Raw genomic sequence first — 17,563 nt, forward strand, 5'->3', positions numbered from 1 at the left:
ATTGCAGTAAACTTGTGAAACGGCTCCCTGTTCTTTTAATGTCTTTAATGTGACTCGCTCATGGTTTTTAAAATGTTCTTTCTTTTTACAAAATAAAGTGTGGCAAATCACAAAGAGTGCTAAAACAAAAATACCAAAAAAATTGAACCTTTCAGCAAATGTTGATATTTGCTCGAATATCGTCTTTGAAGACCATAATTTTCATTAGCGTATATAACGCCATTGAAATTTAATTTAGGCTGTGGTGTTGAGTGATTGGTTGATTGACATTATCACGTGATGTTATCAATGTATTCTTAACAGTTTTACATATCCACCACTTTTGTAAAATTCTGGTGGCTGTGTGGACTAGCAGGCTGTTTTCTAATTATTTCTTGACTTTACTGGCGTTGGTTCAAACCCCACTAAAACCAAAATATTTTTTCTGCAATTTCAATACCGTAGAGTAAGATAATGATTAAATATGTGTTTTCAGATGCATTACCGGAAAAACTAATTATTGGTCCAAAAACATGAGCGAGTCACTTGAATATGATTATCCAACATTGTAAATATCATTTGTATTTTTACATAACCTTCTTTGCATGGAGCATGAATGTAATCAATTTCAGATACTCAATGCTGCGTACCAAGTTGAGATAACAGTCCGATCAAGTTCTACTTTCATCCATTTACTCCTCCAAAGAATGAAGCAGGTAATACCATGTGACCTGGTCATGTGATCAAGTCATGTGACTGGGCAGCCTGGTGATGTTGTTTTGCAGTCAGGGAATGCCTGTTGTGCTTTAACTTATCAATAAGCATGTGCAATAATGAACGTACAATAATAAAAGTTTTATAGAAATAATGTATTTTCATTTAATCAAGAATCATATATGACATTAGCTGTAGACTAACACTGAATGCATAAAATTCTGTATTTTTCTACATAGACGTACATTCCCTAATAGATGTTCAGGGGGACTGTTTTTTGGTATTATCACACAACATAATAAGAAAAGTTTTCATGATTAAAAACCTTGTTTTAGCTCATTTGGCTGTTAGATGATATATCAGTCGGTCATTTTGTTGACATTTAATTTATACGCTTGTGTACAACTCTTAGGTTAAATAACACCAATTTTAAGTTACACAACACCAATTTTGGAGAATTTTTTTTAATCACGTTCATAAAAATGACATTGCAGGGTGCATTTATTTTGAAAAATATGGTATATGTATTAGATATCTGAGATTCATAAGAAAAAAATCATGTAGGTCTGCTAGATTTGAGCATATTCAAATATATATAATTATGAGCTTTGGTATTTGATATTAATTGAGCTAAAATGTACTTCACTTTGAAATGGAAATAATATGATTGAAACTGTATCAATGGTAAATGTGCAGGCTACTCGATATGGATGGATATATAAGGTGATTGAATGTGCATCGAATGATCAAAGCTTTGGACAATCTTGGCTATGTACAGCTTATATAAAGCCTGCTTAAAACAGCCAAAAACGACCTCAAACTTAATGAGACAAAATCGTTATTCTTTTCTGTCCAGGCATGCATTCCAACTTTTAACAGTCTTTAAACTATCTGCAATCGACTTCCACTTTCTACTTAGTTCCAAGTGAGGGCATGGAGGGGTAAAAAATTTGGTACCGGGTCCCTGATCATCAACTGCCCATGGTTACCTGGATATGGGTTATTAATTATATACATACATTCAGCAGAATAATCATGTCATATAACAAAAACCATGTTGTCTGAAACAAAAATGGTTCGGAAGTCTTTTTATCTTGTGTCAAAAAAGTTGTCAAAACGTTCATTCTGTAAGAGTGCAGCTTTAATATGTCATAGTTTTGTTATTTTGTGAAATATTTATAAGTACTACACTTAAGCTAGTAATTAATTAGTTAAAACCATAATTAAGGAAGCAACACAATATGACCTTGTTGTTAAATGGGGTTTTCCATTCATTATTCCACCACTTGAAAAAGTGCAAAATATTACCCTGCGCCCACTTCCCCCCCCCCACATTTTTTTATGTTGATATTTGAGAATAAAAGTAATAAAATAACGTCAAAATGCACCATTTGGATTGCTAAACATTTCTATGGGGAGTAATTACCCCCCCCCCCCCCACCCCCCTTGAAACATTCTAAGCCATATAAATTATGGTAATAGGGTTAAAATGGGTGTCAAAAGTTTGCACCCCTATTAGTTATGACCCCTTTAACGCTGATTCCTGAACCCGCCCCTGGACATTAAGATTATAATCTCAACTTACAACCAGAACCTTACAACTAGAACACTGTTTTGGCCGTAGATGCTATTTAAAGCTGCACAGCTCTCTCAGATTGATCGTTTTGACAAAACAGTCAATCTGTGAGAGTGCAGCTTTAAAAGAAGGACTTTCATTGTTTATGATTGTCTTTTCTAAATATTCTTCTTTGGTTAAAGTTCAAGTACTTTCACATTTGTATCATTACCACTGTTCATGTCTTGAGAACTACTGGATTTTTTTTATTCAGGCCCAAAAAAATAAATTGTTTGTTTCTGATTTTAATATTAAGGCACTTTTCTGTAAGATTGTGTTTCCTGATGTATCTTTTAAAAATTGCAGTAAACTTGTGAAACGGCTCCCTGTTCTTTTAATGTCTTTAATGTGACTCGCTCATGGTTTTTAAAATGTTCTTTCTTTTTACAAAATAAAGTGTGGCAAATCACAAAGAGTGCTAAAACAAAAATACCAAAAAAATTTAACCTTTCAGCAAATGTTGATATTTGCTCGAATATCGTCTTTGAAGACCATAATTTTCATTAGCGTATATAACGCCATTGAAATTTAATTTAGGCTGTGGTGTTGAGTGATTGGTTGATTGACATTATCACGTGATGTTATCAATGTATTCTTAACAGTTTTACATATCCACCACTTTTGTAAAATTCTGGTGGCTGTGTGGACTAGCAGGCTGTTTTCTAATTATTTCTTGACTTTACTGGCGTTGGTTCAAACCCCACTAAAACCAAAATATTTTTTCTGCAATTTCAATACCGTAGAGTAAGATAATGATTAAATATGTGTTTTCAGATGCATTACCGGAAAAACTAATTATTGGTCCAAAAACATGAGCGAGTCACTTGAATATGATTATCCAACATTGTAAATATCATTTGTATTTTTACATAACCTTCTTTGCATGGAGCATGAATGTAATCAATTTCAGATACTCAATGCTGCGTACCAAGTTGAGATAACAGTCCGATCAAGTTCTACTTTCATCCATTTACTCCTCCAAAGAATGAAGCAGGTAATACCATGTGACCTGGTCATGTGATCAAGTCATGTGACTGGGCAGCCTGGTGATGTTGTTTTGCAGTCAGGGAATGCCTGTTGTGCTTTAACTTATCAATAAGCATGTGCAATAATGAACGTACAATAATAAAAGTTTTATAGAAATAATGTATTTTCATTTAATCAAGAATCATATATGACATTAGCTGTAGACTAACACTGAATGCATAAAATTCTGTATTTTTCTACATAGACGTACATTCCCTAATAGATGTTCAGGGGGACTGTTTTTTGGTATTATCACACAACATAATAAGAAAAGTTTTCATGATTAAAAACCTTGTTTTAGCTCATTTGGCTGTTAGATGATATATCAGTCGGTCATTTTGTTGACATTTAATTTATACGCTTGTGTACAACTCTTAGGTTAAATAACACCAATTTTAAGTTACACAACACCAATTTTGGAGAATTTTTTTTAATCACGTTCATAAAAATGACATTGCAGGGTGCATTTATTTTGAAAAATATGGTATATGTATTAGATATCTGAGATTCATAAGAAAAAAATCATGTAGGTCTGCTAGATTTGAGCATATTCAAATATATATAATTATGAGCTTTGGTATTTGATATTAATTGAGCTAAAATGTACTTCACTTTGAAATGGAAATAATATGATTGAAACTGTATCAATGGTAAATGTGCAGGCTACTCGATATGGATGGATATATAAGGTGATTGAATGTGCATCGAATGATCAAAGCTTTGGACAATCTTGGCTATGTACAGCTTATATAAAGCCTGCTTAAAACAGCCAAAAACGACCTCAAACTTAATGAGACAAAATCGTTATTCTTTTCTGTCCAGGCATGCATTCCAACTTTTAACAGTCTTTAAACTATCTGCAATCGACTTCCACTTTCTACTTAGTTCCAAGTGAGGGCATGGAGGGGTAAAAAATTTGGTACCGGGTCCCTGATCATCAACTGCCCATGGTTACCTGGATATGGGTTATTAATTATATACATACATTCAGCAGAATAATCATGTCATATAACAAAAACCATGTTGTCTGAAACAAAAATGGTTCGGATGTCTTTTTATCTTGTGTCAAAAAAGTTGTCAAAACGTTCATTCTGTAAGAGTGCAGCTTTAATATGTCATAGTTTTGTTATTTTGTGAAATATTTATAAGTACTACACTTAAGCTAGTAATTAATTAGTTAAAACCATAATTAAGGAAGCAACACAATATGACCTTGTTGTTAAATGGGGTTTTCCATTCATTATTCCACCACTTGAAAAAGTGCAAAATATTACCCTGCGCCCACTTCCCCCCCCCCCACATTTTTTTATGTTGATATTTGAGAATAAAAGTAATAAAATAACGTCAAAATGCACCATTTGGATTGCTAAACATTTCTATGGGGAGTAATTACCCCCCCCCCCCCCACCCCCCTTGAAACATTCTAAGCCATATAAATTATGGTAATAGGGTTAAAATGGGTGTCAAAAGTTTGCACCCCTATTAGTTATGACCCCTTTAACGCTGATTCCTGAACCCGCCCCTGGACATTAAGATTATAATCTCAACTTACAACCAGAACCTTACAACTAGAACACTGTTTTGGCCGTAGATGCTATTTAAAGCTGCACAGCTCTCTCAGATTGATCGTTTTGACAAAACAGTCAATCTGTGAGAGTGCAGCTTTAAAAGAAGGACTTTCATTGTTTATGATTGTCTTTTCTAAATATTCTTCTTTGGTTAAAGTTCAAGTACTTTCACATTTGTATCATTACCACTGTTCATGTCTTGAGAACTACTGGATTTTTTTTATTCAGGCCCAAAAAAATAAATTGTTTGTTTCTGATTTTAATATTAAGGCACTTTTCTGTAAGATTGTGTTTCCTGATGTATCTTTTAAAAATTGCAGTAAACTTGTGAAACGGCTCCCTGTTCTTTTAATGTCTTTAATGTGACTCGCTCATGGTTTTTAAAATGTTCTTTCTTTTTACAAAATAAAGTGTGGCAAATCACAAAGAGTGCTAAAACAAAAATACCAAAAAAATTGAACCTTTCAGCAAATGTTGATATTTGCTCGAATATCGTCTTTGAAGACCATAATTTTCATTAGCGTATATAACGCCATTGAAATTTAATTTAGGCTGTGGTGTTGAGTGATTGGTTGATTGACATTATCACGTGATGTTATCAATGTATTCTTAACAGTTTTACATATCCACCACTTTTGTAAAATTCTGGTGGCTGTGTGGACTAGCAGGCTGTTTTCTAATTATTTCTTGACTTTACTGGCGTTGGTTCAAACCCCACTAAAACCAAAATATTTTTTCTGCAATTTCAATACCGTAGAGTAAGATAATGATTAAATATGTGTTTTCAGATGCATTACCGGAAAAACTAATTATTGGTCCAAAAACATGAGCGAGTCACTTGAATATGATTATCCAACATTGTAAATATCATTTGTATTTTTACATAACCTTCTTTGCATGGAGCATGAATGTAATCAATTTCAGATACTCAATGCTGCGTACCAAGTTGAGATAACAGTCCGATCAAGTTCTACTTTCATCCATTTACTCCTCCAAAGAATGAAGCAGGTAATACCATGTGACCTGGTCATGTGATCAAGTCATGTGACTGGGCAGCCTGGTGATGTTGTTTTGCAGTCAGGGAATGCCTGTTGTGCTTTAACTTATCAATAAGCATGTGCAATAATGAACGTACAATAATAAAAGTTTTATAGAAATAATGTATTTTCATTTAATCAAGAATCATATATGACATTAGCTGTAGACTAACACTGAATGCATAAAATTCTGTATTTTTCTACATAGACGTACATTCCCTAATAGATGTTCAGGGGGACTGTTTTTTGGTATTATCACACAACATAATAAGAAAAGTTTTCATGATTAAAAACCTTGTTTTAGCTCATTTGGCTGTTAGATGATATATCAGTCGGTCATTTTGTTGACATTTAATTTATACGCTTGTGTACAACTCTTAGGTTAAATAACACCAATTTTAAGTTACACAACACCAATTTTGGAGAATTTTTTTTAATCACGTTCATAAAAATGACATTGCAGGGTGCATTTATTTTGAAAAATATGGTATATGTATTAGATATCTGAGATTCATAAGAAAAAAATCATGTAGGTCTGCTAGATTTGAGCATATTCAAATATATATAATTATGAGCTTTGGTATTTGATATTAATTGAGCTAAAATGTACTTCACTTTGAAATGGAAATAATATGATTGAAACTGTATCAATGGTAAATGTGCAGGCTACTCGATATGGATGGATATATAAGGTGATTGAATGTGCATCGAATGATCAAAGCTTTGGACAATCTTGGCTATGTACAGCTTATATAAAGCCTGCTTAAAACAGCCAAAAACGACCTCAAACTTAATGAGACAAAATCGTTATTCTTTTCTGTCCAGGCATGCATTCCAACTTTTAACAGTCTTTAAACTATCTGCAATCGACTTCCACTTTCTACTTAGTTCCAAGTGAGGGCATGGAGGGGTAAAAAATTTGGTACCGGGTCCCTGATCATCAACTGCCCATGGTTACCTGGATATGGGTTATTAATTATATACATACATTCAGCAGAATAATCATGTCATATAACAAAAACCATGTTGTCTGAAACAAAAATGGTTCGGATGTCTTTTTATCTTGTGTCATTTCTGTTCATATGAGCTCTGTCTTTGTGACAGAGTGGTGGTGGTTATGTCATCTATGAAAAAGTACATGGATTAAAGAAATAGCTTTATAATTTCAACAAGCAGCAGGTGAAATAGCTAACGTTACAGACCCAAAATCACAAATCATTTAGATGGTATTGCTGTATTTGTTGGGTTCCGGGTACTCATATTATTCCCAGGTGACCCCTCAAAAATGTACCCAGCTGGCGGGTTTACCTACCAAAATATACCCCTGCCGGCAGGTTCCCACCAAAATGTACCCTAGCCAGCGGGTTCCCATCAAAACGTACCCCTGCCTGTGGGTACAGGTAACCCATCCATGCCTTACAACTTGGACAATCATTCTTTCACAAAACATTCATTTCATTTTATGTAAGTCATCATTAACCCAGAAAGGTTCTTATTAAGTACACTAATTTCAACAGTACCGAGAAGTTGAGTTGGTGTATTTTGAAAGAAACAAACTTGTATCAACCTTTATGTTTAAATTGTGTCTATATATTTGTTTTGTATATTTAACAATTTTGTTCATTATTAAAGAAAAATGAAATTCCCAAATTGAGTCAAAAATTGATTCCCAATCAGAAAGTGAGACCCAAAATGGTGGAAAAAGTACTAGGCGTAAAACAGGCAATCATGGCGCTTTAAATCTTGCCAGGATTAAGACCTTCTTCTTCTTGTCTTGATTTAGAGTATTGAGACTCTTAATTGCAAATTTTAATGAATTATAAAATTGTTACTTGAAGGGCAATAATTGTAAAAATTGCTGCATATTTTTAAAATAACATTTTGTTAATATAATAATACACCCTTTTTGTTAAGAACTATTATATATAAGATACAGTTAACATTTTGAAATTTACTTTCCTGAGTCTCATCCTCAAACTGAGACTTAAAACATTTATGAACTGAGACTCAAAATGTTAATGAACTGAGACTCAAAATGTGAAAGAACTGAGACTCAAAATGATCATAAACTGAGACTTAAAACATTTATGAACTGAGACTCAAAATGTTAATGAACTGAGACTCAAAATATGAAAGAACTGAGACTCAAAATGTAAATGAACTGAGACCTATTACCTATGTGAATGAACTGAGACTTAAAATATGAATGAACTGAGACTCAAACTGTGTATGAACTGAGACTCAAAATTATTGAACAGAGACTCAAAATGTTATTGAACAGAGACTTAAAATGATATTGAACAGAGACTCAAAATGTGAATGAATATGGGCTCAGTGTATACCTACTATGATTCATGAACAAACAGCTTCCACAGTTATTATATACTGTGTATGATGTTTGTATGCTTTGCTTGGGATTACAACTTCGGAACACAGTTGTTACTCATCATTTATTTTTCAAAGCTTCAAGTAAATGTGGAAGAATATTTCTAAATTAACCTGCATTCGGAACACCTCGGCCATTTTCTATCCAAAACAAGCTTATTATTAAAAAAAATGCAGGTACATCAGTAGAAGAAGTTTATAAAATTTTAAATAATAGTATTCATTCTGTGTATAGTGTATTTTGTATGACTCAGTTTGAATCAATCGCAAGCTATTATTGTATTATTGTATAAATAAGGAAGAGTCTCAAGAGTAAAGTCATTATGTTTAACTTCTAAATTGAAATTTCTATGTGGTTTGACTTGGAGCGTATGCTGTTTTACTTGGAGCGTAGTAAAATGTAAAGAAGTCAAAATACTTCTGAGGTTGTTGTTCATAGAAAATGGCCGAGGTAATCCAAATATATTAACCTGCTTTGCTCCATCAGATGATAATCACAGCCTATAGGCTTGAATTAGAAATGGAAAACACTTGCAGACAGTCAATACGACGTAAAATGAGGAAGGTAATCAGTTTGAAAGATATGGTGTACTCTTTGGGACAAGTCTTTTAACAGTGAGTTTAGCGAGGTCTAAGCGTTTCCTCCCAATACTCCACAACGCAGTCTGTGTATACCAGGTGATACATTTCGTCATAAATGTTTTCTTCCAAGGCAATATTTTGCTTTAAATAAAGATAACTTCACCATTTTAAATCATACAATCCACAGTCTACGCCACTCACAGAGCACTGCCTTTGGTCCTTTACCAAAGTTTGATTGAGCGTTAAGTTTTTCCTAAACGAACCTTTTCACAAAACCACTGCCTGATGGATCACTGTCAAAACAATAACCTGGAAACAGGTTTGTCGAAGTGTTTGAGGAAACTAATCACCTCATCAAACTCTGGTAATAAGCCAATGGCGGGGCTCTTTAAGTGGCATTGTCTGCCCTTCGTTTCATATCAAATGATGAAGATAAAGGGAAGCTTATTTTGTCTTTATATGCACCAGTCAATTTTAACCCCCCCCCCCCTCAGGTCCGGGGAATAGCGGGGACTTAGTCTTCCGGGCAAGCCAAGCCTGTGTAAACAGGGGACGAACTGCTGGTAAAATCCCTGCCTAATGCCCCGTACCCCAGGGACTCTAGGTAAGGACCATTCCCTGCTATTTTTGGCGCAAAGACAAAACCACCACATTCACCCGACACTGCAGGACCACCTGAAAGGTAAAAACACAGCCCATTTCCCCCGCTATCCACGGTATACCCCCGGACCTTGGGCATGGTGACAATTGACTGGTGCATTATTCAAACCAAAGTATTACCTTGCGACGTTTATGACGTAATTTATCACATGGTATACACACACTGACAACACTATACCTCACTAATGTGAGAGATTAATAATTGTATTAATTTTTTAGCACTATTTATATCAATGTACATTATAAACTTTGCGGAGACTAAAATACAAGTCCTAATGGTACACCATAAATATTGAAGCCGATGGGCATGTTTAAAAATACTGCGCTGTGCATTTGCTGCGGCGCCTTCTTGGAACGTTTACAAATATTTACAGAGCCTTGCATTTTCTTAGAAGAAAATAATATAATCTGGTTATATGTATGCACTTGATGCATTTTTTCTGCTTAAAGGGGCACATAATAGGGTGTTTAAAAAAAAAAAAAAACTTTAAAATTAATGCATTATCATGTTGAACTCATTGGTCTTACATAAAAGATCAAATTAAAAAAAAAAACGCATATCATTTAGGTACATTTAAAAAAATATGAACCATTTTTTATTTTTGTTTAAATTTATTCAGCTATGTGGCCACAAATTCCACCGTTAAAAAAAACACCAAAATATATTACTATTATTTTTTATCTGTAACTAATAAATCATATGCATGTTTTTGATGTCAGATCATTAAAGTCAATGAGTTAAACATGATAATGCATTAATTTAAAAATTAAAAAAATATATTTTGGGGCATCAACCTTTAATTTGTGCACCTTTAAAAATAAATTACTATATGGTAATTAAATTTACAATGTACAGAGAGTGCATACACTTATAAATCATCTTTTAAATGTTATGGAAATACATGCATGACTTTCTGTGTACCAATTCATAGTAAATAATAATTGTTTATAAAAACAAACCCTTAAGCATTACATTTTCTTGAAAAAAACAATAACATAGGCCCAATAATTTATTGTTCAGAAATTTGTTAAAGTTAACAATGGTTAACAATGTGATAAACGACATAGTCCTTATTTTTTTAATGTGAAATATTTTATGATGTGTTCATATATATATAATTAAAACAAATACGGTTTAACAATTGTCTCAAATCTTGTTAATCTTCCTGCGGATCATAAACGTATCTGTGAATTTTCCAGATTTATACAGATTTGAAAGTTAACAAGGATGACATTAAAGCGGCTAGACACCAGATTGTCCGAAAATCGGCAAATGCCGTATTTCCTCAAATCAAGCCTAGAATTGTCAATGCCAGCTAGAAGGGGTCAATGAAATGTCACTTTTTTAATTACATGGTTAAAATAAAAAAAGCAAAAATATTATGTTAAAAATTGCTGTCTCATCTGTGTTTTCCCATTTAAAAAAGCGTATACTGGTTTTCAAGTTTAATTTATATCTGTTTATGAGTACAGATAAATATACTGATGCTATTTTTAAACTTACTGGGATTTACATGGTAGACAACCATAGTAAATTTCGAATTGAATTTTGTTTATGCTCAAAAACTGCGAAAGATGCATGAATGTTTGTGTTTTAAGTGATGTGATACATCAGAAAGTAAGATTCAATGCGTTGTACACAACATGTCAATTTTTAAGTTTTTGACAATTTTTCTTTTTTATCTTGCAATAAATTTATTGTATCATCTGGTGTCTTTTTAATTAATAGCCCCTTTAACATAATTGTTAACTTTGACAAAGTTCTGAACAATAAATGGGTCCATCGTTTGTTTCCCCGAGATTAAAACATAAGCTTCTTGTTTTGGAGATTATTTGTTTATATATAAGAATTAATACTGTAACTAAATATATATCTCTTGTTTCTTAATATGAGGTTCTATGTCTTCAATTGATATTATTCGTGTACTTTCAAAACTTGCTTAACAATTGTCTATTACATAATCATTTCTTCACTCGAGGTTCAAATAAAAAATATTCATTTTAAGGTTAATTTTAAATAAATTGATACATATTTATTATGAACATATTGGCTACTGAGTTTGTTTCTTTAGTTTTTCATATTAATATGAGAAGCATGATTGTAAGGAATAGAAATTTGATATGGATTTTTTTTTTTAATCATGGCTAAACTTATAATATAGAGAACACAGTGATAAAATTATATTTTACATCATAGATTTTAATTGTTGCGAGATGTTGTTAACTGATTGTTAGTATAATTAATGTGTTTGAGCTATAAAAGAAACAAAAAGATTTCCATGTTAACAGTTGATTAGTCTAATTCATGTGTTTCAGGAATGATAAAAACTAAAAAATTTCCATGAGAACAGTTTGTTAGTATAATCTAGTGTTTTGAAGCACACTAAAAATGCAAAGATTTCCATATGATTGTTTGTAAAAGTTGTGTGTTTCAGATATAATTAAAACTAAACGATTTTCATGTTAACAGTTTATAAGTATAATTCATGTGTTTGAAGTATAATAAGAAAAAAAACAACATGTTAACTGAGTGTGTTAGTATAATTCATGTGTTTGATGTATGAACACTAAACTATTTTCACTTTCCATCAGATTGTCCAGGGTATGCCGTGGAGCCAGAGTCCCCGTATTGATGATGATTGGAAGAAAAAAGTTGCTGCCGAGATGTTGGCCAGTCTAAGTGCTACCAGGTATGTCTATGAGGCTATGGTTATAATAAATATTATGCCCCCCCCCCCCTTCGAAGAAGAGGGGGTTTATTGCTTTGCACATGTCGGTCAGTCAGACGGTCCGTCGGTAGACCAAGGCTTGTCCGAGTGATAACTCGATAATTCCTGGACGTATGGTCATCAAACTTGACATGAAGGTTGGGCCTGACCAGTAGGCGACCCTTTTTTATTTTAGGGTTCATCGGTTGAAAGGTCACCTTTGAAAGTAAAAGGTTGTCAAAGCTTGTCCAAGTAATAACTCAACAATGCCTAGACCTATGGTCATCTAACTTGACATGAAGACTGAACCTGACCAGGAAATGACCTCTATTTATTTTAGGGATCATAAAGTCAAAGGTCAAGGTCAAGGTGACCTTGAATGCTAAAAGGTTGTCCGATTGATAACTTGACAATGCCTGCACCCATGGCCCTCAAACTTGACTTGGAGGTTGGGCCCGACCAGTAGATAACTCCTATTGATTTTAGGGGTCATCTGGTCAAAGGTTACAGTGACCTTGGATGCAAACTCTACAATTCCTGGAACTATGGTCATCAATCTTGACATGAACGTTGGGCCTGACTAGTAGATGACCGCTATTGATTTGAGGGGTCTTCCGGCCAAAGGTCAAGGTCATAGAGACCTTTATTGGTAAAAGGATTTTAAAGCTTGCCCAAGTGATAACTCAACAATGCCTAGACCATACAACACAAACACAAACACCAAAAAAAACTAACCCTACATAAACAAAAACAAAAACTACAAACAAACCCCCTTATCAAAACTGCTTTACCGTTAAATGAAGACATGGAGACATGATAATAATTATAATATAATGATACTGTGGAGCTAGAGTCAGTGGATTGACAATGACCGGAAGAAAAAGATTGCCAACGAGGGGTTGGCCTGGGTCTTGGCTCAACCAGGTTAAAAGCCACAGACGTTTTATAATAAAGTTGATAACAATTATTATAAAAGTGTTATTATAATTATGCTTTCCAGTGATTTTTAGATATTTATCAGTGAAATAAAATTGATATTTCATTGTTTCAAACATTGAAAATATCAATTTGATATTTTTCACTATTTTGAAATTTTAGCCCATGACTCAATTTACAAATTGACTTTACTTGCACATACAAATAGGCGGGTTTTTCTAAAAAGTGTTATTAAATTCAAAGATCGATAGCCTATTATCCCCATGAAATATTCTGTAAAATCAGAAAAAAGCATGGGTTCTGAAAATGTAGGAATACATGAAAATTAAGAAGTTTAATATTTCTGCTAAGTAGCCTTTTAACCTGAACCTTGTGTCTGAGAGGCCTACAGACAGAGAGACAGACAGATAGGCGCGTTTCTGTCCAAGCATTTTACAGTCTGAGGATTGAATGGGAAAATCTTTTCTTTTGTATTGAAAAAGGAAATAAATAGTAAGTAGGCAAGTATTACATTGTAAGAGATGATGATGTCATTCCTAAGGCATAGCAAAATGAAATTATTTTTTCTGTTTTCCTGACCTATTCTAAGTTTTTATGTCCAACTATAACATTTAAAAAAAAAAATTCTCCTGAAATCTTTTGGTAGATTCTTGATTTGGAAAGATGTTTTAGGTAGATTCTTCCTTCAAATTGTACGTAAATGTATTTAAAGCTGCACTCTCACAGATTGAACATAATTTTAACTTTTTTTTTGTCTTTTAATAAGCCAATTTTTGCGTAAATCCATGGAAACCAGTTATATAACACTGCTGATAAAAAATTAGATCGCAGATTTAATATTTAAGTTAAAAAATGGATGTTTTATGCATTTTTCTTAAACCGTTAAAAAAATTACATTTTCAGATTAGCAAAGAGCATATCATCCCAGATCAAAGATCGTCTTAACAAATCCCACGATGCCTTTCTGACAGCACTCAAGCAACTGGAAATGAAGCACTCGGGACGACTTACTAAGATCAAAGAGGAGCGGTTGAAACTACGGAAAGTGCATGCACCGAGAGTTGCCAAGGTTGCGCTTGAAAGCACCTCGCTAAAAGATGTCATACTTTATGGTAAGGCTACGATCGATTATTAGCGTGTTTGGTGTTTTCCTGCCAACTCATTAAGTACCCACTTAAAATCGTTTATTAGGCCTCATTTTTATTTATTTTTATTTTTTTTTCATTATGAAATCAAGGAGTTTGTTCTTAACAATCTATTTATTAAAATTAATGTGGTCGCAGAGTTATTATTTTAAGTCCAATTATTTCACAGGCCCTGATTTTTCGAAAGTTCTTAAATTTCACAGACATAAGTAGCTTTATAATATTATGTTGATTAGCAAATTTTGTACTTCTGATTTTGATAAATAAAACTTTAAAACTTACTTTTTTGTGATAATCAGAAAGATCTCTTCAATATACAGTCAAAATACCCTTACAGAGGCAAACATTTCACAAAATTTAGAAGAACAAAAATGGTGAGCTACGATTAGACAACTTGAAACAATTTTAAGTAGTTTCGAGAAATCGGCCCCAGTTGCTTTAAGTTCAGTGTCCTTTTTAGCTTCCAGAAACTTTAACTTCACTAATTCTTGACATTCACAGAGCAGTAAAGAATGAATATTAAATTCAAAATGTTTAGTCTTCCAAGAAAATTAGTACTGCCTTTTTGTACTTTGTTTTGTTATAAATTGTATAGTTTTTAGCTCACCTGAGCATGAAGTGCTCAAGGTGAGCTAATGTGATTGCCCTGTGTCCGTCGTCCGTCATCGTCGTCCGTCAACAAATTGACTGTTAACACTCTAGAGGTCACAATTTGGGCACAATCTAAATGAAATTTGGTCAGAATGTTACCCTCAATAAAATCTTGGACGAGTTCGATATTGGGTCATCTGGGGTTAAAAACTAAGTCACTAGGTCAAATTAAAGGAAAAGCTTGTTAGCACTTTAGAGGTCACATTTATGACTGCATGTTTATGAAACTTAGTCAGAATGTTTATATTGATTAGCTCTAGGCCAAGTTCGAATCTGGGTCATGTGCGGTCAAAAACTAGGTCACCAGGCCAAATAATAGGAAAAGCATGTTAACACTCTAGAGGACACATTTATGACTATATGTTCATGGAACTTGATCAGAATGTTATTCTTGATGATCTTTATTGGAACAGGTGAGCCATACAGGGCCTTCAGGGTCCTCTTGTTCATCAAAATTTACGAATCTATAACTTTGTCATCGTTCCTGTCATGATTCTTTTCAGGTATGCCACAGATGGGGCGAGAAATCGGCCGTGGTCAATACGGAGTTGTCTACTCTTGTGACTCATGGGCAAGTTACACCCCCTGTGCCATAAAGTCAGTTGTTCCTCCGGACGAGAAACACTGGAATGATCTTGCTCTTGAGTTCTTCTACACAAAGTAAGTAGTTTCTCTTTATTCATTAATGGCTCGTCCGCTCATTGGCTTGACTGTTCATAGCCTCGTCTGTTTTTGTAGAAGGAGAATAATTGAGTTATACCCCTTTAACGAGAAAACAACATTGGTATTCCATTCATTTATTTGTGAAATAAGTCACCCTTCCCTTTCTTTCAAATACACGCCTTTTACATGGAAATGAAAATAGACAAACTTATTTTAAAACCCTTTAAATGAGTGAGTTCATGTTATACTTTCAGAAGCCTAAGCAGTATTACTCATCATGAACGAATGAAAAACAGACCTTACTGTCAGTGACATCTATAAAGTAGAGATCTTACCAATTTGTTTAAGCATTATTTCTGACCATGACAGAGGTGTAAATTGTTACGTGGCTCTCTTATCAACTCAAACAGCTACGGAAGAAGTACTCGAGCTGTATATATATGAGGCATCCTAGCCGATTACCATTCAATGAAAATTATGCTGAGAATTGTTTTCAGACATAGATTTAGGAACATCCCTAATCATACATAAGTTGTAACGCGGTGTGACTCAATGATTTACAGAGCTTGACGAAGTTCCCAAGAGGTAAAGAGGCGTCCTAGCTCACTCATATTCTGTTAGATGAAAGTTGACAATTAATTTATTGGTTTGAAATATTTTCAGGAATATCCCCGACCATGACAGAGTCGTTATGTTACGTGGCTCTGTTATCGACTACAGCTACGGAAGTGGTACTCCCGCTGTATTGTTCATCATGGATCGACTTCAGAGAGATCTGTACTCGGCAATCAAACAAAATCTGGACTGGGTCTCAAGGTAAGCCTGGATAGACTGACTGGATTTCAAGGTTTGCTGAGTAGACTGGTTTATTTAATTATTCCTAAAGAAGCGGTATCCCAGCGGTTTTACCTTTCATGGATCTACTACAGAAAGATCTATACTTGGCAATCAAAACAACTCTGGACTGGGTCTCATGGGAAGGCTGGATAGACTGGTTTATTCAATTATTCCTAGGAAAGCAGTATCCCGGCATTATTTCTCATCATCTTTTGTCTACAGAAGAGAGATCTGTTCTCGGATTGTGCTTCAAAGACTGAATAGACTGGTTTGTTCTTCTTGATTAAAATAGCTTGAGTGAGAAGAAATATATTAATAATTAAATATCTTTAAAATGGGACTAGAAATGTGATGCAAGTCATTTGTTGGTCCTTGAAAAATAATATGTTTTATCTGAATAGCGTACAGTTATTGTAAACAATGGTGATGTTTTTAAATGTGATGATTCAGCCAAAATGAGTTCAGTGGAGGTAATGATCATCAACAATTTTCCATATTTCAGATTACAGGTTTCTATCGATGTGGTCGAGGGGATACGGTTTCTTCATGGTCAGGGCCTTGTTCACAGAGATATTAAACTGAAAAATGTCCTAGTAAGTCAACCTTATGTTGTTAACCAATTATGCAGCAAACACTAGATAAATTATTCACAGTGGGTCAATTGTGTAAAACCAGGATAAGTTATCCACAGTAGGTCAATTGTGTAAAACCTGGATAAGTTATTCACAGGGCGAATTGTATAAAACCTGGATAAGTTATCCACAGGGGGGCCAAATGTATAAAACCTGGATAAGTTATCCATATGGAGCAAATTTCATAAAAACCTTGATAATTTATCCACAGGGGGTCGATTGTATAAAACCTTGATATGTTATCCACAGGGCCCAATTGTGTAAAACCTGGATAAGTTATCCACAGGGGGCCAATTGTGTAAAACCTGCATAAGTTAACTACAAAAGGCCAATGGTATAAAACCTGGATAAGTTAGCCACATGGGGCCAATGGTATAAAACCTGGATTAGTTATCCTCAGGGGGCCAATTGTATAAAACCTGGAT

At 34.0% G+C, this 17,563-nt stretch overlaps 1 protein-coding gene across 1 annotated transcript in view; it reads left to right on the forward strand.

The window, feature by feature from the left end:
- LOC128216227 (dual serine/threonine and tyrosine protein kinase-like) overlaps positions 1-17,563 on the forward strand; it is a 28,046-nt gene that overhangs the window by 4,207 nt on the left and 6,276 nt on the right. Inside the window, exons 2-7 of the mRNA XM_052922798.1 lie at positions 8,812-8,889; positions 12,159-12,256; positions 14,114-14,322; positions 15,510-15,666; positions 16,333-16,485; positions 17,009-17,099. Of these exons, the coding sequence (XP_052778758.1) occupies positions 8,812-8,889; positions 12,159-12,256; positions 14,114-14,322; positions 15,510-15,666; positions 16,333-16,485; positions 17,009-17,099 (786 nt within the window). The remainder of the gene's footprint in view (positions 1-8,811; positions 8,890-12,158; positions 12,257-14,113; positions 14,323-15,509; positions 15,667-16,332; positions 16,486-17,008; positions 17,100-17,563) is intronic.

This window comes from Mya arenaria, chromosome 14, assembly GCF_026914265.1.
Source record: "Mya arenaria isolate MELC-2E11 chromosome 14, ASM2691426v1".
NCBI lineage: Eukaryota > Metazoa > Mollusca > Bivalvia > Myida > Myidae > Mya > Mya arenaria.